Here is a 22,168-nt window from a genome sequence, read left to right as displayed (position 1 = left end):
CCAGTAAAACTGAGTATAATCTTTCTGGGGGAAAATGGATATTTAATGAAACTGAAGATTTTCAAGCATTCCTAATTAAAAGACCAGAACTGAATAAAAATTTTAATCTTCAAGTAAAAGCTGCAAGAGAAGCATAAAAAAGCAAAAAGGAAAGAGAAAACATAAGAGATTCAATAAGGTTAAACTGTTTATATTTCTACACAGCAAGATGATATTTACAACTTTTTAACAATTTTATCACCAGTACGGTAATTAGAAGGAGTATACTTAGACAGAAGGTACAGGTGTGAGTTGACTACGATGGATGAGATACAAAAAAAACCCTAAGGGGTGAGAAGAAGACTGCAGTGGAAGAGGGAAGGGAGAAACTGAATAAGGTAAATGATCTCACAAAAAAGGAGGAGAGAAAGAGTTATTACAGTGGAGGGGAGAATGGGACAGGGAGGTGGCGGGCAATCCTTGAACCTTTACTCTTCAGAATTGGCTCAAAAAGGGAATTAACACATATACTCAGCTGGATGCAGATATCTATTTTATCCTGTAGGGAAGTAAAAAGGGACAGGGATAACAGAAAGGGAGGATAGGGTAAAAGGTAGGGGAGAGAAAGATAAACAAGGTAAAAATAGAATGGAGGGAAGTATACAGTTGTCATAACTGTAAATGTGAATGGGTTGAACTCACCCATAAAACAAAAGCAGACAACAGAATAGATTAAAAACCAGAATCCTACAATATGTTGTTTATAAGGAAGAAATTTGAAGTGAAGTGGACATTATTTCCCCTCCCCCCCAGAGCCCCTGGGTTGAGAAATGTCTGTTGAGTTTCTATGCAGAGTTGGGCCTAGTAGCCACTTACTGTTAGTGGCTACACTCTCTGTTGTACCCCTTTACCTAGCAGCTGCTTGGGCCCCCCTCTCTGTTGTGCCCCCTTGCCTAGAAGTACCTAGGAACCCCTGTCAAAACTGTTCTGTGAAAAATGTGTGCTATTGGAACCACAAGGCTGTACCGGGAGGTGCTAAGATGCTTAAAAGGCACACACACCTTTGTTCAGGGCTGCCTCTTTGGAGGACAGCCGCCAGCTGATAAAGATGCTCCCAAATTCTCAATTGACTCTTGCCTGTGCCTGTCTCAGTCTGTTCATTACAGAAGCACAGAGGCACACACAGAGTAAAAGTTAAGGGGTGACAGCAGAATTTATTATGCTTCAGCTGAAGTAAAAAAAAAAAAAAAAAGCAGGGGAGGCAATCATGATCTCAGACAAAGCAAAAGCAAAATAGGTATAATTAAAAGAGATAAGGAAAATATAGATTGCTAAAAGGATTCAGAGACAAGCAAGGGTGGGGAATCTACAGCCCTGAGTTACCATGTGACCTTCTAGTTTTACAGAATAAATTCTTTTATTAAGGGGATTTGTTCTGTGAAATTTGGATTCAGTCAAAGGGCCACATTTGGGGACCTAGAAAGCCATATATGACTTTAAGGCAGCAGGCTCCCTACCCCTGAACTAGGGCCGTTAAGCTTTTTCTACCCCCAACCCTGTTTTGAGTTTCAGCAGCTTTGTTTGGAGTTATGTGGCCTGAGGGCATGTGCAGTGTAAAGTGTATGTACTTTGTGTTCAGAATCAAGGCTGCAGTGAAGCTGCATAATGCAACATGGGCAAGTGCAGCCAGAAACATCTAGGATTCATTAAGCATTTGATTTTTAATTGATTTTTGGTTATTGCATGTTCAGAAACCTATTACTGTTGCCAAACTTTTCATGACCCCATATGGGATACTGACCCATAGTTTGTGCTGCCATAGACAATGAAGTAATATCAATACCAAACATAAATACACCAAATGGTTCAGCATCTAAATTTTTAAAGGAGAAGCTAAATGAGTAACAAGAAGAAACAGAGAGTAAAGCTATACTAGTGGGGGACCTCAACTTTTCCTTCTCTCAACTAGATAAATCTAACCAAAAAATAAACAAGAAAGAGGGTAAGGAAATGAATATAATTCTAGAAAAATTAGATATACCTCTGTAAAAAATTGAATGCAAACAAAAGGAATGCACTTCTTTCTCAGCAGTACATGGCACCTACTATTTTGGGGCACAAAAACCTAACAACCAAATGCAGAAAAGCAAAATTATTAAATGCCTCCTTTTCAGATAACAATGCAATAAAAATTATATCCAATAAAGAGTCATGGAAAGATAGATTAAAAATTAATTGAAAACTAAATAATCTAATCCTAAAGAATAAGTGGGTTCAAAGAACACCTCATAGAAACAATCAATATTTCATTAAAGAGAATGACAACAATGAGAAAACATATCAAAATTATGGAATGTAGCCAGATCAATATTTAGGGGAAAATTTATATGTCTAAATGCTTACACCAATAAAATAGAGAAAGAGCAAATCAATGAATCAGTAGAGCATGGAATTTAAAAAGCTAGAAAAAGACAAATTAAAAATCCTCAATTAAACACAAAATTGGAAATTTTGAAAATTAAAGGAGATGAAAATTAAAGCAAGAAAACTATTGAACTAGTAAATAAAACTAGAAGCTGGTTTTATGAAAAAACCAACAAAATAGATGTCACTGGTTAATTTTAATAAAAAAAAAGAAAACCAAAATACCAGTATCAAAAATGAACAGGGTGAACTCACCACCAATGAAGAAGAAATTAAGAAGCTATTTTGCCCAGTTATATGCCAATAAATCTGATAAAGTGAAATAAATTAATATTTACAAAAATATAAATTGCTCAAATTAACAGAAGAGGAAATAGAATACTTAAATAACCCCAGCTTAGAAAAAGAAATTGAATAAGCCATCAATGAACTCCCTAAGAAAAAATCTTCAGGACCTGATGGATCCAAAAGTGAATTCTACCAAACATTTAAAGAACAACTAATCCCAACACTATATAATTTATTTGGAAAAATAGGTGGAGCACTACCAAATTATTGAGGACCAGGGTGGAGTGCGGTTGACAAGATCAGGATAGACCTTCAGGGAAACTGTTCTTTGAGACTGTGCTCATTATCATCCAGAATGGCTCTCCATGCCCCCTAGATGTTGCTGTCTCCTTGAGACAAACAAGAGAATTACAGAAAACCAGGAATATGTAAAATAGATGCCCTCTAGGCTCACAGTCTTTAAGATAAGACTGATTAAATCACTTAGGGCAAGAGACAAGCAGAATGTCCGGTAGGCTTGCAGTTTCTGTCTATAAATACTCGGACCCTCAGATCAATAAATGGAGTTGGTCTTTCTTCTCTGGCCTCCCCTGTCTTTCTTCTTCACCACATCACTGAGCCGTGTGGGAACGCAGGCCATCCGCTACACCAAATTTCTTTTCTGAAACAAATATGGCACTGACATCTAAATGAGGAAGAGCAAAAACAGAAACAAAAAACTATACAACAATTTCCATAATGACTCTTGAATCAAATATTTTAAATAAAATACTAGCAAGAAGATTACAGCAATATATCACAAGGATCATAAAACTATAATCAGGTAGGATTTATACCAGGAATGTAGGACTGGTTCAACTTTTAGGAAAACTATTAGAATAACTGACCATATCAATAATTAAACCAACAAAAATCATATGATTATTTCAATAGATGCAAAAAAAAGCCTTTGACAAAATACAACACCCATTCCTACTTAAACACTAGAAAGCACAGAAACAAATGGAGCTTTCCTTAAAATGATAAGTAATAGCTATCTAAAACCACCAGCAAGCATTATCTATAATTGGGATGAGCTAAAAGCCTTCCCAGTAAGATCAGTTTTTAAAGCAAGGACACCTATTATCACTACTATTATTGAAGACTGTACTAGAAATGCTAGCTATAGCAATGAGAAGGAAAAAATTTTTAAAAAATTAGAATGGGCAACGAGGAAACAAAACTATCACTTTTTTGCAGATGATATGATAGCACAGTTAGAGAAGCCTAGAGATCAACTAAATCCTAGAGAACCAGCTAAAAAAACTTCTTTAAATAATTAACAACTTTTGCAAAGTTGTAGGATAGAAAAGAAACCCACACAAATTACTAGCATTTCCGTATATGAAGGAATATTTCATATCCCTTGAATAAAGTAAGTTCACTCTGTCCTTTTGGTGGCCTCTCAAGGAACATAACACGTGCGAATTGGCCATGCACTAATGTTTTGGGAACTAGCCACTCCCTGAACACATAGATAATACTTGGAGGATCTGGCTAATCCTCCCAGCATATGATTAACTTATATCTTGTGGCCCCCATATGATATGTCCTTGACAAACAAACACCTGCATTCCCATGGCCATGTGCCTGACCAGCTTGGAACAGTGTGCGGAGCCGTTGGCAAAAAGCCTTCTTTATCTAGGCCCCTATAAAGTCCCCCCGCCTAGTGTAAGTACTGGGAATCTCACCCATGGAGAGGATGCTCTGCCTGGGACTACTTGCTCCCAATTCAGACCCTGAAAGCTGTATCCCGGGATTCCCCAGCTGAGAAAATTCAGGTGTTGGTGCTTCCCTGAATTGGTGATGTTTTTCTATTTCCTCTTATATCTATATTAATATTGCTATAATTATATTAGTATTAGGCTATATTAATTATTTCTGCTATAGCTCTAAACTGTTCATGCATTTGCCTTTTCTGTAAATCAATAAAATATCCAGCTTCTTCTTCTCAAATGTGTCTTATTGTAGGTGCGAATCTGAACCATAAATTTCCTTAATCATACAGTATATCACCAACAAAGTCCAGTAGCAAGAGACAGAAGGAGAAATTCCTTTTAAAATAACTGAAGACAATATAAAATACTTGGGAGTCTACCTGCTAAGACAGACCCGGGAATAATATGAACACAATTACAAAACACTTCTCATACAAATAAAGTCAAAGATAAATAACTGGAATAATATTAATTGCTTGTGGGTAGGTCAAGCCAGTATAATAAAAATGACAATTCTACTTAAATTATTTATTCAGTGTCATACCAATCAAACTGCCAAAAAAATTATTTTTTAGAACTAGAAAAAAATCATAACAAAATTCATCTGGAAGAACAAAAGGTCAAGAATATCAAAAGAATCAATGAAAAAAATTGTGAAGAGAAGTGGCCTAGCTGTACCAGATCTCAAACAGTATTATAAAGTGGAATCATTAATCCAATCTGGTATTGGCTAAGAAATAGAGTGGTGGGATCAGTGGAACAGATTGGGTGTACAATACATTGTAGTAAAAGATCATAGCAATCTAACGTATGATAAACTCACAGATTTAAGCTTTTGGGACAAAAACATATTTGACAAAAAAATGCTGGGAACACTGGAAAACGGCATGGCAGAAACTAGGTATAGACTAATATCTTACACCATATACCAAGATAAATGAGTACATGATTTAGATATAAAAGGTGATACCATGAGCAAATTAGGAAAGTATGGAATAGTTTACCTGTCAGATCCATGGATAACAGGAAATTCTAAGGTCAAATAAGATATAGAGAACATTACAAAATATAAAATGAATAATTTTGATTATGTAAAATTAAAAAGGTTTTGCACAAAAAATCCAATGCAACCAAAATTAGAAGGAAAACAGAAAACTGGGGGGGAAATTACAGCAAACGTCTCTACTAAAGGCCTCATTTCTCAAATATATATAGAACAGAGTCAAATTTAGAAGAATACAAGTCATTTCCCATAACAGAAGATATGAATAGGTAGTTCTTTTTGTTTTCAGACAAAGAAATCAAAGCTATTTATAGTTACATGAAAAAAATGCTCTAAATCACTATTGATTAGAGAAAACCCTATCAGATTGGCTATGTAACAGATAAAGGAAATGACAAATGAATGTTGGAGGGGATGTGGGAAATTGGGACTCTAATGCATTGGTGGTGGAGTTATAAACTGATCCAACCATTCTGGGGAGTAATTTGGAACTATGCCCAAAAGGTTATTAAACGGTGCACACCCTTTGATCCAGCAATGCCACTAGCAGGTCAGATTTTTTAAAAGGGGTGGGAGGGAGAACCTATTTGTACAAAAATATTTACAGCAGCTCTTTTTGTGGTGGCTGAGGACCGGAAAGTGAGGGGATGCCCATCAATTGGGGAATGGACGAATAAGTTGTGGCATATGATTGTAATGGAATATTATTGTACCATAAGAAATGACACAGTAATTTCAGAAAAATCTGGAAAGACTTATATGAACTGATACAGAACTAGGAGAAGATGGTACACAGCAATACTTCACAATAAACAACTGTGAATAACCTAGCTATTCTGAGCGATGCAATGATCCAAGACAATCCCAAAGGACCCAGGATGAAAATGCCATCTGCCTCCAGAGAAAGGACAGTCTGAATGCAGACAGAAGCCTTTTCTCTTTTTCTGTTTCTCTCCTTTTTTTCCACAAAATGACTAATACGGAAATGTTTTACATTGTTACACATGTATAACCTATATCAGATTGCTTATCGTCTCAAGGAGGGGAAGGAGAAGAAGGGAAGGCTAGAATTTAGAACGCAAAACTTAATTTTTAAAATTGTTTTTATATGTAATTGAGGAAAATAATTTTTTAAAAGAAGTCTGAAAAGAGGTCTCTGGGCAAAACTGAATCAGATGGGGCACTGTCAGTCTTTGCTGTGATTTGGTAGGTGGATATGTCTGTTAACAAGGGCTTCATGAGCTCATATAGTCTTTAAACAATAAGTTACTGGCAGCGGATGGCAGGAAAATGTCTAAAAACACAATGGGGTGCCTTCCTCCCATTGGTGAGGTTTGAAGTGGTGGGTTTGAAGAACTAGGAAGATGCCATTAGTAGCTGATGGTAACTGTCTAAGGAATCAAGAATTTCCAGGGAAGGAAATTACATAATTGCTTTCAAAGAATGATAGATTAATTGAAGTTTTCCTATTGGTTCATTTGTAAAATGAGGCAGTTGGAGTAAATACTCTTTTAGTTCCTTTCTGGCTTTGAATCTATGATCACAACAAACAAACATCATTTAGTCATATCATCCTTCAGAGGTGTTCTGAAATTCTAAGAAATTCTAAGACTGAAGGTGACCAAAGAATGGTCAGAAATAAGTAGCTTCTAAACTGAGGTGGATCCCAGCTAGCAGTGACTATGTCAAAGAATTTCCCTAGTTGTAACAGCCTTCCATGATCTCTATCAGTGATCCAGTTTTAGGGCAGAAGTTCTTCCATCTTTTCTGTGTAATGGACCCCTCTGACAGTCTAGTGAAATCTATCTATGGCTTCCTTCTTGGATTACAAAGAAAACTCAATATGTTGAAATAGTTTATATGTGTATATATAAATGTGTATCTGCATCTATATATACAGATAAACAAATATGCACATATACATATGTACACACACACGGAGGAGTTCACAGACTCCAGGGAAAAGATGGAAGTAGGGTGGGTGGATGACAAAAAGAAAGTCAGAAAATCCTTCACCTTTCTGACAATACAATGTAAAGTCCTTGAAATAATAAACCCTAACTCAAAACTGATTTTTATTTAAGGCTTCATTGAACTTAGAGCTAAAAGAGACGCTCAAAATCAAGTCTGACTCTAGCATTTTATAGAGAAGAAAACTGGGGCCCTGTGAGGTAAAGTTATTTGCATAAGGTCATATAGGTTCTAAGTACAAGATAACCAAAGCTGGAATTCAGAGATTTTCTCACAGCTGATTTCTTTCTACTCTACCGTCTTACTTACTGTTTTCAGGAATCCAGGATCAAATAGGCATCAAATATAATACCAAAAATCTCCTGGGCTTGGAACTTGAAGAACAGTTCTAAACTGGGGGAAGGGTGACAAGTACAGAAGGCCCAAGACTCAGAAAGTCACAGGTCCTACTAGAGTAGTGAGGAGAGAATTTAACACCCCATCTATGGAACATGGAGATGAGTTACAAATTAATTTGCCCAATTAATCAGATAACAGGCAGTTATACCCAAAGTATCAGGAACATCTGTTAACAAGTGAGTCATGTAATTACAAGCTATGCAATACTGACAAAAAAAAACACAGCTGATACTGCTGTCAAGATATCAGGTCCAAAAAAAATAAAAATGGATTAGCTGGTAGAGTCATGCCACCACACCTACGGGGTGACAGAAGGTACAATGATGTAAAACTCCTACTCTTAAGTAAGATGTCAAAGAATTTCAACATGTGAAAAGGCCATATTGATACTATAAAGCTGTGATGGCAAGTTTCTACTAACTCACATGATCAAAGTATCCAGACTACATTCTGTGTTAATTGAATTTTGGTAGCTGCTTATGTGGGCTGGGTAGCAATTATTTCAATTATCTAAGCATAGATGGGTAGGTGAGCTCTCTGGGAAAAGAAGTGGCAACACAGTTTTGGGCTTCCCAAAGCAAGGAGATTCTGGAAAAATGAACAGGAAAAACTGGAGGGGAAAGAAACTATGGGTGAATTACTCCCACTTTTCTAGTCGCTCCTTCTCCATATCCTTTATTGGTTTTCTTTATACTTTCTTCTGGCAATCCTTAGAACTTTATTTCTTATCGCTGTTTTGCTCATCTCAGCCACTCCTACAATTTAAAAGATAAGCTCTAGGTTTCTAGCCACCAGGGGACCGCCTTCACTTAAGAGATCTCATCAGCATTTCAAACTCACCTGGTCAAAACAAATCTCTCCAGTTAGTGGTTTTTCCTTTAATTTCCCTCGCAACTTTGGATCTCTCCTTTGCACTTATCACATTCTGATTTGCATTAAGACAAAAGTTCCATTTAGAAGAGACCTTGAATTTTTGAGGACTATGTCAATTAAGGACAAGTTTTAGTAGGTACAACTAAGATGGAAAGGTTTTGAGTGTGAGCCTGTTAAGAAAGAAACAGCAAGGAACTGTGGAAAGAATGATGGATTTGAAGTTAGAGGTTGAGGTTTCATAATCCCACATTCTCTGACTTCAAATCCCTGCTTTGCCACTAACAGAGAAACCTTGGGCAAATCATTTAACTTCTCTGAGTCTCTATTTTCTTATTTGTAAAATAGGGGTAGGGGTGGGGCAGGGGATGGCCTAGATGACATGTAAGGTTTTCTTTTTGCTCTATATCTATGATCCTATGTTTCTTGTCCAAAAACCAATTTTGGAAAGGCTCATTATCAGATTATTCGTAGGTGCGACTCTATTAATTCACACGAAGACTCTGATCTGTATTCAAAGATATTTGAAATTTAGACAACGAGGCAGTGCAGTGGGATAGAGCACTGAGCCTGGAATCAGGAAGAACTGAATTCAAATCCTGCCTCAGATACTTCCTTGCTCTGTGTATCCCTGGGCAAGTCATTTAACCAGTCTGCCTCAGTTTCCTCAACTGTAAAGAGGAAATAACAATAACACCTACTTCACAGGGTTGTTGTGAGGATCAAATGAGATAATAAAACTGTAAAACAGCCCTTAGCACATCTGGCACATAGTAAGTCCTACATAAATGCTAGCTATTACTTGAAATAAAATAATTTAAGTACTATTTGTACTTGTGTGTGTATCTTGTCTTCCCTACTGGCTCAGGTCAGGGGCTCTATCTTATTTCATTATTGTGCCTTGAACATAATAGGCATCATAAGAAATGTTAAAATAAAGACCCAAGAAACAAAAATAAAACTGGTGTTCCTTATGCTTAAAGGATATATGATCTGACAAAGTTGTGAAAGATGACTGAAGGAGTGTGAACTTGCTGAGAGGGTGTCATGTTTCCAGAAAGCAGACAAGAGCCTCCAAAGTCTAGAGCTGGGAGGAACCTTACAGGTCATTTTTTCCAAATGGTTCATTTTATAGATGAAGAAATCAAGGCAAAGGAAAACTAGACAATCGAATTTGTGAGTGGAAGGGCAAAGGGAGGTAAGGAAATTGTGCCAGTGATTTTATCAGTACAGGGAACTACAGGCACAGAACCTTCTGTAGTCAAGGAGACACTGCAAATGTTCTGCAACTTATGGTTTTGGAGAGCATGGGGGAGCCACACAGCCAGTGGGATTTGGGAATTTGAAACTGGGTCTTCCTGACTCCAAGACCAGCTCATTTTGTTATACTGTTAATAAAAAAAAGTAAGTAAAGTTACAAGAAGTATCACAATTTGAAAATATACTTTAGTTCTAGAGTGGTTTGGATAAATTTAGAAGAGACAAAAGAACATTAGGAACCTTTGAAGGTAGTCAACAGAGTGAGTCTCTAAGAAAAAGAATGACAGAAAGCTCTGGGTACACCAATACTGTCATTTTTCCTGGCTGGAGGAGGCTGAGACAGATAGAGGTAGTTTCTCAGTTCTTAGGATTACAGGATTTAGAGGTGAAAGGTACCTTAGAGATCATCTTAACACTCTATTTTATAGGTGGGGAAACTGAGACTAAGAATGGCGAAAGCTCTCCACAATCTCGTCCCATCCTCCTTTTCCAGTTTTATTTCATACTGTCCCTCTTCACACACAACATTCCTCAAACTTGATATGCCACCTCCTGTCTCAGGTCCCCTGTCCCTTTCTGCTTCTCACAAAGCTTCTTGTTCTTCCATCTCAGTCCAGGTCCCACGTCCACAGTGCAGACTGATTTTCCTCATCTCCAGTTCCCCGTCTTCCCTTTCAGGTCACCCCTGGGAAGGGCCAGCACCCCCGGCCTCTGGCTTCTCTAGGCCCTGGGCTGGGCTCCGCACATGCGGACCCGTCATGCCCGCTGAAGTACCATCTCCAAGGCCACACGGTCATAGCAAGTCATCTTTCTACTCCAAAGCAGCAACTTCCAGCCAAAGGCAGCCAAACACCCCGAACAGAACCGAACGACATCCTCACCCTCGGGGGGCTCCCATTCCACTGGGGGTACAGCATTGATCAAACAATAAATGACCCTTTGACACGGGGGGCACCCCTGAGAACCGGGAAAGGAAGCGATGGGAACAAGGGGGTCAGCAGTGCCTGGGGCTTTCCGCGGGGGAAGGCTCAGGGTCCGGGGAGGGCGGCACAAAAAGGCGGCTCGGAGCAGGCGTGGAGCATTTATTCAGGCGCTGTACTAAACGCTGGGCACACTAAGGTAAAAAACAAATAAAGAGCGAACCCCAAACCTCCCAGCCACGCCGGGCAAGCTGAGAAGCTGGTATTCCAGGCCGCTCGCACACACTTTTCTGCAGTGGTCTGTGGTCAGAGTAACGGATAAAAACCAAGGGGCCGGCTCCTGAGGAATGAATCCCAGAGGGGGCGGGGGGCACGGAGGGAAGGGGCAAAAGCGGGGCAGCAGGAGAGGAGAAGGAAGATCGTGGATGGAGACGTCATCGGCCTCATTCCAGTCTTCCCGACCAGCACGGCCAGCCCCCGGGGCTGCAGGAGTATCCCCGGGCGCCGGGCCGACCCGCTTTTCCGTGGGGACGAGGAGAAGGGGCCCAGCGGGGGAGGTGGGAGCCTCAGGGAGACCCCGGGAGGCCGGAGCCCCCACAGAGGGTTCAGCGGACCCCCAGGCACAAGCACTTCCCCGTCCCGAGCCTTACGGTCAATGCAGGACAAGACGCCCCGGACGCTGCTCCAGGATGGAGTGCGAAGACCTCCGCGCAAGGCGCCCAGCCCCGCGGCCAGGCGTCGGCTGCAGAGCCTCAGCATGGCCTGGTGGCTGCTCGCTGACTCTGCGTCCGCTCACGGTCACGGTCACCGTGCAAGTTACAGCCTCGAGCCGGAACGCTCAGCTCAAAGCCAACCTAAGGCTCGGGGGAGGTGGGGTCGGCCCAGGCGGAGGGGCGGCCCCGCGGCACCCTGGGAGTTGTAGTCCTGCGGGCAGAGAACGGAAACCGTAGCTCCTGGTGAGCCTCGCGAGCGCCTTAAAGGGGACTCCGGGCGTAGCCTCGTGGTCTTTGCCCGCTGCTGTTGCCTGCGTGGTTGGCCGGGTCTCCGCGGAGGGTAAAAGTGGCCGGGGTGGGGGACCGAGGGAGAATTCTAAAAGTGACGGTGGGAAGGTGGGTCAGGGTAGAGCGCTGAAGATTGCAGAGGAGCGAACTGGTATCATTTTCGGGGGTGATGGTGATGGCCGTGCTTTCCCGCACTTAGAGGTTCTTTACGCTGAGTTCCCCCTTCCACCCCTCCGATCCCCACTCCCCCAACAAAAGCCCTAGAGACGCTGCCTCCGGCTTCGCTTCTGCTCCCGATGCTACGTACGGGCGGGATGCCCTTTGACCTCTCCGCCACAAATGGCCCCCTCCCCCTCGCCTTGTGCATTTCCCAGGACCAGGCCGCGGGCGGCCGCCTTCTCTGCTGCAGAGCTCCCTTTGTCCAGATCCCTGCCGAGAGACCATGCCGAGGCCACGGAAGAGAGCCTCCCGGTGTGCACCCGAGCCAGGTGAGCGCCTCGCGGCTGTCCTGGGATGGCCGTGGGCAGCCCCCGGGGCCCCGTCTGGGGCCCTTGGCGTTGTAGTTCGGAGCAGTGAGGTGCCCCCTCCGTAAGGCCCTCTTTGTCGTGGTTCCCTGAGAATGTAGTTATTACTCACTTTTTTTACGCAGATAATTTTGTGCATTATCTGTTGAAGAAACCCAAGTTCCAACAATCCTGTGAAAAAATGCCCGGGTTACTATTAGAGTTACTATTACCTCTTACCTATCAGACTAGGAAAGTTGACAAAAACCGAAAAGCAGTTGTTGGAGGAGCTGGGAAACAGGCAGACCGATGCACGCTAAGGCATGGTTGGCAGAGCTGTACATTAGTCAAGCCACCCTGAAAAGCACCTTGGCATTGTGCCTTCATTCATGTCTTTTGACCCCAGAGAAACTGCTGTGGTTATTCCCCCGGAGACATCAGAGAAAGGAAAAGGAGTCCTGTATACAGAATATTTGTGTAGTATTAAAACTGTGTGTAGTATGTTGTGTTTGTCCTTCCGTTCTCAAAGAATGTACTTTGTGCATGTATGGTATGTGCTTTGTAGAGTATGTAAAACTATACAAAATACTTGTAGAGTATTAAAAAAAACAGGAAATCCAAAAGATGCCTATGTGTTGGGGAATGGCTAAACAAATAAATGGATTGTCCACAGGAAAATTTTCAGCATAATGTGAGTTAGTGCTATTATTATTTTCCATAGTGATGGTGCTGGTTTCCATCATGTAATGCTACTGTTCTCCATCATGCTAATAGGCCTCTTTACATCCATGAACTATTTCTTGTATGTTTGCCTTGTGCATGGCACTGTCCTGGGCACTGTGGGGAAACAAAAGTGAATAAAATCAAAGTCTCTGGCTTAAACTAATTAGTTGACTAAGAAGTATACACATGGCAGAACTGACAAATGCAATAACAATTACAGGCAGGATGTTATTAAATTTTAGGGGAAGGAGCAAAACTGGAACTGAATTGAGATGTAAACTTTCTAACAATTATTGTAGTTCAGGCATGTCTGACTCTTTATAACCCATGGACCATTGCATGCCAGCCCCTTCTGCCCTCCACTATCTCCTGAAGCCTGTCCAAGCTCATGTTTGTTGCTTCCATGACAATATCCATCTATTTCATCCTTTGCTGTCTTCAGTCTCCCAGCATCAGAATCTTTTCCAGTGAGTACTGTCACATTATGTGGCCAAACTATTTAAGCTTTAGCTTCAGCATTTGTCTTTCCAATGAATAGTCAGTTTCTTTAAGTATCGACTGATTTGACTTCTTTGCTGTCCAAGGAACTCTTTAAAATCTTCTCCAGCAGAACAATTCGAGAGCATCCATTCTACAAAAGGAAAGTGCTCAGCTTTCCTTATAGCCATACATTACCACTGGAAAAACTGTAGCTTTGACTATATGGATCTTTGGCAACAAGGTGATGGCTCTGCTTTTTAGTATGCTGTCAACAAATCTAACTATTAGAACTGGCCAAAAATGTAAGAGATCTCTTCGTGAGAAGGGAAAGCCAAAGTTTATATCCCCTAGCAGAGAATGGACAGTTCGACAGATGTTGGAGAAAGTATAGATTCATGTTTTGAATAAAGGTTAGATTGAGTCTATCTCTAAAATCCTTTCCAACTCTGTGAATCTATGATTTTTGACAAGTGGAGGTGGGAGGGAAGAAACAATATAAACCACTGTTTAGGCACATGTAGGTTACAACATATAGTCCAGTTTGGATGAAACATAAGGTGAAATTTAGAGGAATTTTCTCCAGGAGAGAATGTTGAAAAGGTAAGTTGCATCAAGAGTATGGGGGTCTTTGAGGACCAAGCTAAGGAATGTGAACTTAACTGAGTGGGCAGTGGGGAATCTTTGCAGGTTTAATATGGCATTTGTGTGCGGGATGCACTGGAAGGGAAAGAGCTCCTAGAAGCCAAAGATAGTGCTTTGTTCTTGTGAAGAGGTAATTGTACCTGAATTAGAGTTTTGATAGTGGAGATGGAAAGTAGGCTACAGATGTGAAGTGAAAGGCAGTGTGCAGATATTGAAGGAGAATGATGAATGAGGCAAGGATATTGTAGATTGGACTCATGATTAGGATTGCCTGTGTTTTCTCCCAGTGTGGCAGTTTTGTGATCCTAAACCAACAGAACTCAACAACTGATGAATGCTGGGGAAGGGATTGTGATTTTGAATTTGGCAAGACTCAAAAAATTGTTTTTACCATTCATAGAAATAAGGAAAGCACACAAGTTTGTTGGGGGAAGGTGATGAGTTTGGTTGGGGTATGTTGTTGAGAGTGGATGTCCAGGACACACTTAGAAGTCTGGGATCTGAAAAAACATCTGAGTTATACTTGGAACACAGTAAAAGCTGTGGAAGTGTATAAAATTGGCATAGGAGAGGGTTTTTGGTAGAAAAGAGAAGTAAAGGCTAGACCTTGGATAGACCTTCATTTTAGTGGGCAGAATAGAAGAGGAGCCAGTAGAGACAAAGAAGGATCAGTGAGAGGTCAAGGAGAACCAGCATGATGTCATGGGAATCAAGAGAGGAGGGATTCAAGAAGATACTATGTACAAAGAAAAAGCAAAACCAGACCTTGCCATCAGTGAGCTTCATTCTAGTGAAGAAACATATATAAATCAGAATATCCCAAATCAATACAAAATAGATAGGAGGTAACCTTATAGGCAGTTGTAATTGGAATGGGGAAAGGAGAAAAACCAGGAAAAGCCTGCTGGAGGGAGTGGGGGAGGGAGAACATTCCAGGCATGAGGAGCATTCTATACAAAGGCAAGGAGATAGCATATAGAAAGTTGTGTATAACACCAAGTAGGTCCATTAAAAGGAATAGAATGTAAAATAAGGGGAAAAAAAGAAAGGTGCAAGGTTGAAAAGAGATAGATTTAAGTGGCAAACAAAGCTCCAAGGTTAGGTCCTGTAGTCTCAGGACTCAGTCATTCAGGAAAATGGCACAGGATTTGCTGATTGGCAGGTCATCACTGACCTGAAACAACAAATGGAATGGTGGAGGCAGAAGCTAGATTTCAAAGGTTTTAGGTCATGAAGAAATGGCATGAACTGTATCTTTTAGCTCTTAACACAGTGAATGGCATATAGTAAGTTCTATGTAAATGTTAGTTATTATTATTACTTGCCAATAGTATGGTGTAGCTGGATGCAGAGTCAGGAAAAACTAATTTTTGAATCCTACCCCTTATCCCTCCTGGCTGTGTATGTGACCATGGCTGTCACTTAATCTCTAGCCTCACTTTCTTCATTTGTCAGATTACAAATTTGTTGCTTTGTAATATTACCTACTATGCCCATCCACAAAGTTGTGAGGATCAGATGAGGTAGTATATGTAAAAGCACTGTGTAAATATCATGTTTATATTCCTTTTTTATCTCTTTAGCATGAGTATTCCCTTTGGTTACATTCTTGGTCTTTTAATTTTTTTTGTATGCTTTTCTGTGGTGACCTCATCCATTCCCATGGCTTCAATTAGCCTCTCTATGCAGATGACTCACAGATCTTTCTCTCTACCTCAGTCTGTGGGAGTCTGGAAGTCCTGAGTTCAAATTTAAACTCAGACGTTTATTAACTGTGTGACTCTGGGCAAGTCACTTAACCTCTTCCTCATCTGTAAAACAGGGATAACAATAGCACCTACTTAGGGGCAGCTAGGTGGCACAGTGGATAGAGTTCTGGGCCTAGAGTCAGGAAGATCTGAGTTCAAATCCAATCTCAGATACTAGCTGTGTGACCCAGGGCAAAGTCACTTAACCCTGTTTGCCTTAGTTTCTCATCTGTAGAATGAGGTGAAGGAAATGGCAAACTACTCCAGTATCTTTGCCAAGAAACCCCAAATGGGGTCACAAGGAGTTGGGCGCAACTGAACGACAACCCAGAGTTGTTGGAGCTGTAAGTTCATGTTTCTCATGGCTTGTTGGAAATCTCTGCTTAGCTGCCCCTCCAGCACCTCAAAACTGTCCAAAACTGAATCATTCTTCCTTCTACAACCTGGTCTTGTTAGTAATAACTCATTTCTGCTGATCACACCACTGTTCTCTCAGTTATCTAGGTGAATCTGTACTTGTATATGGTACTTTTTAAACTCAAATGTAGGAATTTCTATGTATCCCTAGTAAACTTTGTCTTATTAGGAGATAGTCCATCACTCATGCCTTGTAAGAATTCTGATTTTGTCATCTGGTGCTGGTACTCCCTCTTATCTTTGTGCCATCTCAACATTTAATGACTGTTAAAATATTAATGAAATAGGAAGAAAAACCACCTAAATCCTGTCAGTTGTCAAGGCTCATCCATCTTGTGTCATCACTTTCACATAATTGATCTATTCTTGCACAGACTACAGAACAACTTCCTAATTGGTCTCCCAGCCCTCAGTCTATCCCCTTTCTATTCATGCTTTGTATCACCATTCAGAAAATCTTCCAGTTACACCTTTAGGATCACGTCATTCCTCTACTCAAAAGACTTCCTGCTTGCCTAGTGAATAAAAAGGTAGACCCTGGATTTATTTTGTATGTATTTTGCACATACTTATATACCTATGTAAGCTACCTTAGGGAAAGGAATGCTTGATTTTTGTCCCCGCTACCTAATGCCTGGCACATAGTAGGTTCATGAGAAATGCTTGCTGACTGATTAATTGGCTCTGATTTTGACATTCAAGGCTCTCTATAACCTGGATCCAAATCTACTTTCTAGCCTTATCTCATGATTCTCTTGACAGTGGGGGAACCCCCATTCCAGCCCTGCTCCCTGGCCTTGTCATTGTCATTGTTCCTACTCCTAGATTAGATTTTTCGACTTCCTCTGTGATGCCTTTCTTGACCCTTCTAGCTAAAAGGCAGCTCATTTCTTCATGCTCTTCATGACACAGTGACTGAATCTCTCCTTTGTATTTATCACATTTTTTCTTGTATTATAGTTATTTGTACACGGTTGGATAGCTTCTTGAGATTAGGGCCCATGTTGTGTGTGTCCTTGTGTCCCCAGTGTCATGCATATAGTTGATGCTTAGTGTTTATTGAATTTGCTGTCATTGTCATAAATCAGGGAGGGAACACCATTTTGTACTGGGGATGGTTTTAGTGGAGAAGGTGGGAATCAGCTAGGTCTTGAAGGATTTATATTATATGGAAAAGAGAGTAGCAATTTCCAGGAAAGGGACACACCATGGAAAAGAGAAAGAACTAGGAACAAGCATGGCAAGTCCTTGCTTCCTCCTGTTTGTTGCAGAAATGGAGGCGCCATCAGGCAAATGTGTCAAGGCCACCAAGACTGAGACCCTACACAAGCCAGTGGTAGAAGCAAAGACCTGTGACTCCCCAGAGAAGGATCAAGCCACTAAAAATTGTGGAAAGGAGCCAAGTGGTTACTGGCTGATGAAATCAGAGCCAGAAAGCCGGCTGGAGAAGGGCATAGATGTGAAGGTAAGGGCTGTAGCAACTGACTCCATCAGAGCTTATAGATGAGATCTACACATTTACCAGTCTGGGGGGGGGGGGGGGTCTCACCACTCAGACAACAGGAATGAGAGCAAGGATAGAAAATGAACAAAATCTGCATCTTCCTGAACCTGTTTTCTTCCTCTGTAAAATGGAGATATTTGTATTGCCTCTCCTCACAGAAGTGCTCTGTAAACCATAAAGCTCAGTCTCAGTGTAGAGTTGGTATGATTAGTTTCTGGACAAGATTTTATCATCTCATTACTATCTACTCTGTGGACTACATCACATTTTAATCCTGGGTTGGTTTTCCCCTGCCTTCTGACATGTTTCCAGGCACTTCCCCACATCACAGGTTGGTTTGTATTGAGGAAATACAAACTAATTTTTAAAATATCTGAGAATTTGATTAGGAATATTTTAGGAAAAAAAATGATATATTTATATAATAAATGAAGTGAGACACATTACTCCAATTATTTGATCTTTTGGATTACCTATGCAGCTATCCATTCTCAAGAGTGATTAGAGCTGACTCTTTTTTGCCCTGTCTACATCAAAGCAGACCAGATAATTTGGGCAGAAGCAAGGCCATCTCCCTGTGCCAGCCCCTACCCCTGCTCCCAGGCATCCACAGAAAGTCACTTTAAGTTGCCATGAGACTTATTGGTAGGACCCCTAGTCTCCATTTCTATCTGAGGTAGGAAAGCTGGGAAGGAGGAGTTGGGGTTGGTGCCAGGAATTAATAAATAGTCTTATGTGTGAGAAGTTTCCACATTATCTCAAACATGTTGTTCTAGTTATCCTGAGCTGGGCAGGACTCTGGTTCTTGAGGTCCTTGGCAGGCACTTGTTAATGCTAGGCAGCTTTGAAGAAATAGGAAGTGGCAAAGGATTATAAGATCGTGGGGCTAGGGCTAAAAGGGATTTCAGATTCCCTAATTTTATGGAAGAGGAGGCTAAAGCCCAGAGAGGGGTAAGTGATTTCCTCAATGCCCCACAGCTCTTAGATCAGAGGTAGGATTTAAACCCCAGGTTTTCTTGACTCAGGAATTACCACTCTTACCACCATACCTTACTCCCTTCCTAGGTTTGTACTTGAAGCCTCAGGACCCACATGTCCAGATGAGCGTTTTTCTTTAAAGTTGTCACTTTGAGAGGCTATGCATTTGTTGGAGTGATGCCCCCATTGCTCAGAACATTTCAAGGCCTCCTCTTCCTAACTGGCCTGTAGAACTTGATACATTTTTAGGAATGTCTTTATACATGGCAAATCTTCATTATTTTAAGGTTTATTTGATTTTTGGACATAGTCGTATGTCATTTGAAATCAGGTCAGGTGAATAAGGTGGGTAATGAGTTGAATAATGTTACCTTTCTTTAGGAAAAATAACAAAATGACAGTTAAAATTTTGGAACATTGGACATTTAGGCAGTATCCATGCTGGGGCAGTAGTAGTAGCAGACAGTCACTTTGCACAGTGAAGGCAACGCAAGGCAGGCAGTATGTGCCCAGAGAGGTGGGGAAATAGGCAATGGTAAGAGGTGGGAGAGAGATGAAGAAAAGTAGGAGAAAAGTAGGAGAGCATACAAACCTTAGTTGGTTGACTTTGTGATTTTTCCGAAGGCCCTAGTGGCAACCAACATTGCTGCCTTTGGCAAGTATGCCATGGGCTGAAGTTGCTGTAGGGCCCTATGCCCCTACCACTCTAAAAATTAGTCCCTTAGAGACAGACTACATAGGAATATATAGAAGAGGTTGGAACATGTGGCTTCATTTCTTGGGGTTCCAGTGATCCCCTGGGTGGGCAAACCTTGGGAGCAGGAAGGAGTGAGGGGTACCGTGCTTACTGACATCCCTATTGCCTGTGACATGGAGAGAGGTCTTCCACAAATGTCTTTCTTGGATATCCAACTCTTAACATCCCCTGATTATTATTATGTTGTGCAGTTTGGCATCGAGGATCTCAAAGCACAGCCTAAACAGACAGCATGCTGGGATGGTGTTCGAAACTACCAGGTGAGGAAAGGGACGTTTGGGATCCAGAGCTGGAAAAATACACTTGTTTCTTTTTTTGCTGGATATCCTAGACTGCTGGAACCTTTTGACGAAGGCAGTATATACCTGGGACCTAGCTGCTGTTAGGGTGTTTTCACATGAGGACTCAAGATCCTCAACTGAATGGAATCCTCATATGAACCATTACCTAGCCAGTGTTCGGATATAATTTGAATACGTATTTCTCCATTTTAGCAGAGAAATTAGTAGTGTGTCTTCCTTCTGTTGTATGAATAGAAAGTACCACAAAATACCCATCTATTGTGAATAGGAATTTGACCTCTTGTGGGGAATAGTATTTCCTAGATATTAGGTTCTAAAAAGACAATTGCTTGTTCTTCACCCTGGGATAGGCCCGGAACTTCCTGAGAGCAATGAAACTGGGAGAGGAGGCCTTCTTCTATCACAGCAACTGTAAGGAACCAGGCATCGCAGGCCTCATGAAGGTTAGACAAGGTCTGGGGTTGGAGGGCCAGAGGAGCAATGACCCCATCTTCCCCTAAACCCAGCCTCGGAGAAAAAGCAGATGAAGCAAGAGAAGAAAACCATCACGTGCCTCCCTTATTTCATCATTCATCACAGGGAGATGGAAAGCCTATTTGGCTTTTTCTGCAAGATAAAAGTCAGGCAAGGCAGAGTTCAGCTATGGTGTAGTCAGCCCAACCTCAGCCAACAGACACTTCCCTTCTGTTGGCAGATATGAGTGTAAGACCTACACAGGTATGATGATAGCTTTACCAGGCTATCTCTAAAGACTATTTAGGATAAAATGTTAACTCTGTCAGTTGAACTTTATTATCTGTACTAACTGAAGAAATTACAGTAACTGTATTTGCTTACCTTCATAACTATATTTGACTTTGACTAATGGTATTAGTTAGCATTGTCTGAGTGACGGGACAAATGGTTTAAGATTATGCCAGGTATGACTAAGTTCTGAGTATTCTGAATACTCAAATCAACTATAAAGGGCCCATGAAGGAAGATGTTATCCGCCTCCAGAGGAAGAACTGATAAATACAAGTATGGATCTATATACATATATATATCTATATACATATATATATATATATATATATATATATATATATGTACATAATATATCTTTGTGTCAAATGGAGGCCTTTTCTAGTGTGTGTTGATGAAGGAGGGAGACAGCTCAGAATTAAAATGTAACCAAAAAAAATTTAAAAAAAGATTATGCTAGGAGCAAGGTAAAACAAGCCTGGTATTTAAACACTAGACATGAATAACTTCTGCCCAAATCAGTAGGAGCTGAACAAAATGGCAGATCATGGATTATGTATATTTTTGTTTCCAGATTGTGAAGGAGGCCTACCCTGACCACACACAATTTGAGAAAAATAGCCCTCATTATGACCCATCCAGCAAGAAGGACAACCCGAAGTGGTCCATGGTAAATGGTTCATTTCTTTCTTCCTAATCCAGGGAGGGATAAGAATAAGAAATGCTTTAGTGGGAACACATTAGGACTCCTTTAATAATAAGAGACAGTAAACAAGCACTTGAAACCTTAATTTGGGGGTACAGGAGCCCCAGACCCCACCCACTGAGAACATGCTATATCTCTTGACAGGGGCTCATTCCATGGGCCATTTGAGACAGTGGACAGTTGCCTGGGTGAATCCAGGGGCTGGATCTATTGCACCTCACATTCTTCTCTTTTAGGTGGATGTCCAGTTTATTCGAATGACCAAACGTTTTATTCCCCTGGCTGAACTCAAGGTGCATCACCAGGCCCACAAGGCCAACGGTGGCCCTTTAGAAAACATGGCTCTCTTCACCCGTCAGAGACTGTCAGTACAGCCCTTGACCCAAGGTGAGAGCTAGCCCACCCTTCCTCTTTATACTCATACCAAAACCACCTGACCTCCAGCTCAGACTTTCCCTTTTCCCTCTTTGGTAGAGGAATTTGATTTTGTCTTGAGCCTGGAAGACAAGAAGCCAAGTTAAATGGAAATTTCTTGTTGAAAACGAAGGACTATTTCTCCAAGCAAGCCATGTCTCTCTCTAACAAGGAGGTGAGAGGGATTTGGATTTGCTGGTTACTTTTTTCTTCAGGGTTGGTCTGTCTGTATACCTGATAAGTGTTTTATTATTATTAAAATATCAATATAACAAAGCATTGGATTCATTCATCTTGTTTCTTAATGGCAAAATTGTAAATTCCACCTTGGTTCTCACCTGTGTGACTAGGGGATGACTCCTAGTTGCTTTTAGGCCT

General features: G+C 41.1%; 2 protein-coding genes across 10 annotated transcripts in view; one reads left to right on the top strand and one right to left on the bottom strand.

Annotated features, from left to right (window-relative positions):
- ACAD8 (acyl-CoA dehydrogenase family member 8) overlaps positions 1-11,753 on the bottom strand; it is a 54,171-nt gene extending 42,418 nt beyond the window's left edge. For 7 of the 8 annotated variants that reach the window (XR_011967554.1, XR_011967556.1, XR_011967555.1 and 4 more), the window contains exon 1: positions 11,522-11,750. Coding sequence is in view for 2 of the 8 variants with exons in the window: in XM_072611634.1 (XP_072467735.1) it covers positions 11,522-11,630 (109 nt within the window). In the remaining 6 variants the exon portion in view is untranslated. Of the gene's footprint in view, positions 1-11,521 lie in introns of all 8 variants that reach the window. The other variant, XM_072611635.1, reaches the window with a different exon arrangement.
- Positions 11,754-11,787: 34 nt separating this feature from the next.
- On the top strand, positions 11,788-22,066 carry THYN1 (thymocyte nuclear protein 1). 2 transcript variants are annotated; one of them, XM_072611641.1, is made up of 8 exons: positions 11,788-11,924; positions 12,247-12,360; positions 17,657-17,850; positions 19,816-19,884; positions 20,277-20,369; positions 21,245-21,340; positions 21,613-21,763; positions 21,851-22,066. In XM_072611641.1, the coding sequence occupies exons 2-8, from the start codon at positions 12,315-12,317 to the stop codon at positions 21,895-21,897; spliced, it is 696 nt and encodes a 231-aa protein (XP_072467742.1). In that variant the 5' UTR covers positions 11,788-11,924; positions 12,247-12,314; the 3' UTR covers positions 21,898-22,066. The 2 variants fall into 2 exon arrangements, with proteins under 2 accessions (XP_072467742.1, XP_072467743.1); XM_072611642.1 differs by lacking the exon at positions 12,247-12,360 and having other exon boundaries at positions 11,802-11,924.
- The last annotated feature ends 102 nt before the right edge of the window (positions 22,067-22,168 follow it).

This window comes from Notamacropus eugenii, chromosome 5 (assembly GCF_028372415.1).
Source record: "Notamacropus eugenii isolate mMacEug1 chromosome 5, mMacEug1.pri_v2, whole genome shotgun sequence".
In the NCBI taxonomy this organism is placed as follows: Eukaryota; Metazoa; Chordata; class Mammalia; order Diprotodontia; family Macropodidae; genus Notamacropus; species Notamacropus eugenii.
Note: the sequence above shows the minus strand (reverse complement) of the source record. Positions and strands in the feature narration are given on the sequence as shown.

Bases quoted from the DNA above. Each gene is read 5' to 3' on its own strand.
- THYN1 (XM_072611641.1), top strand. From the start codon at position 12,315: ATGCCGAGGCCACGGAAGAGAGCCTCCCGGTGTGCACCCGAGCCAG. The intron at 20,370-21,244 runs GTTAGACAAGGT...TTTTGTTTCCAG, and splicing joins GCATCGCAGGCCTCATGAAG to ATTGTGAAGGAGGCCTACCC. The intron at 21,764-21,850 runs GTGAGAGCTAGC...CCTCTTTGGTAG, and splicing joins AGTACAGCCCTTGACCCAAG to AGGAATTTGATTTTGTCTTG.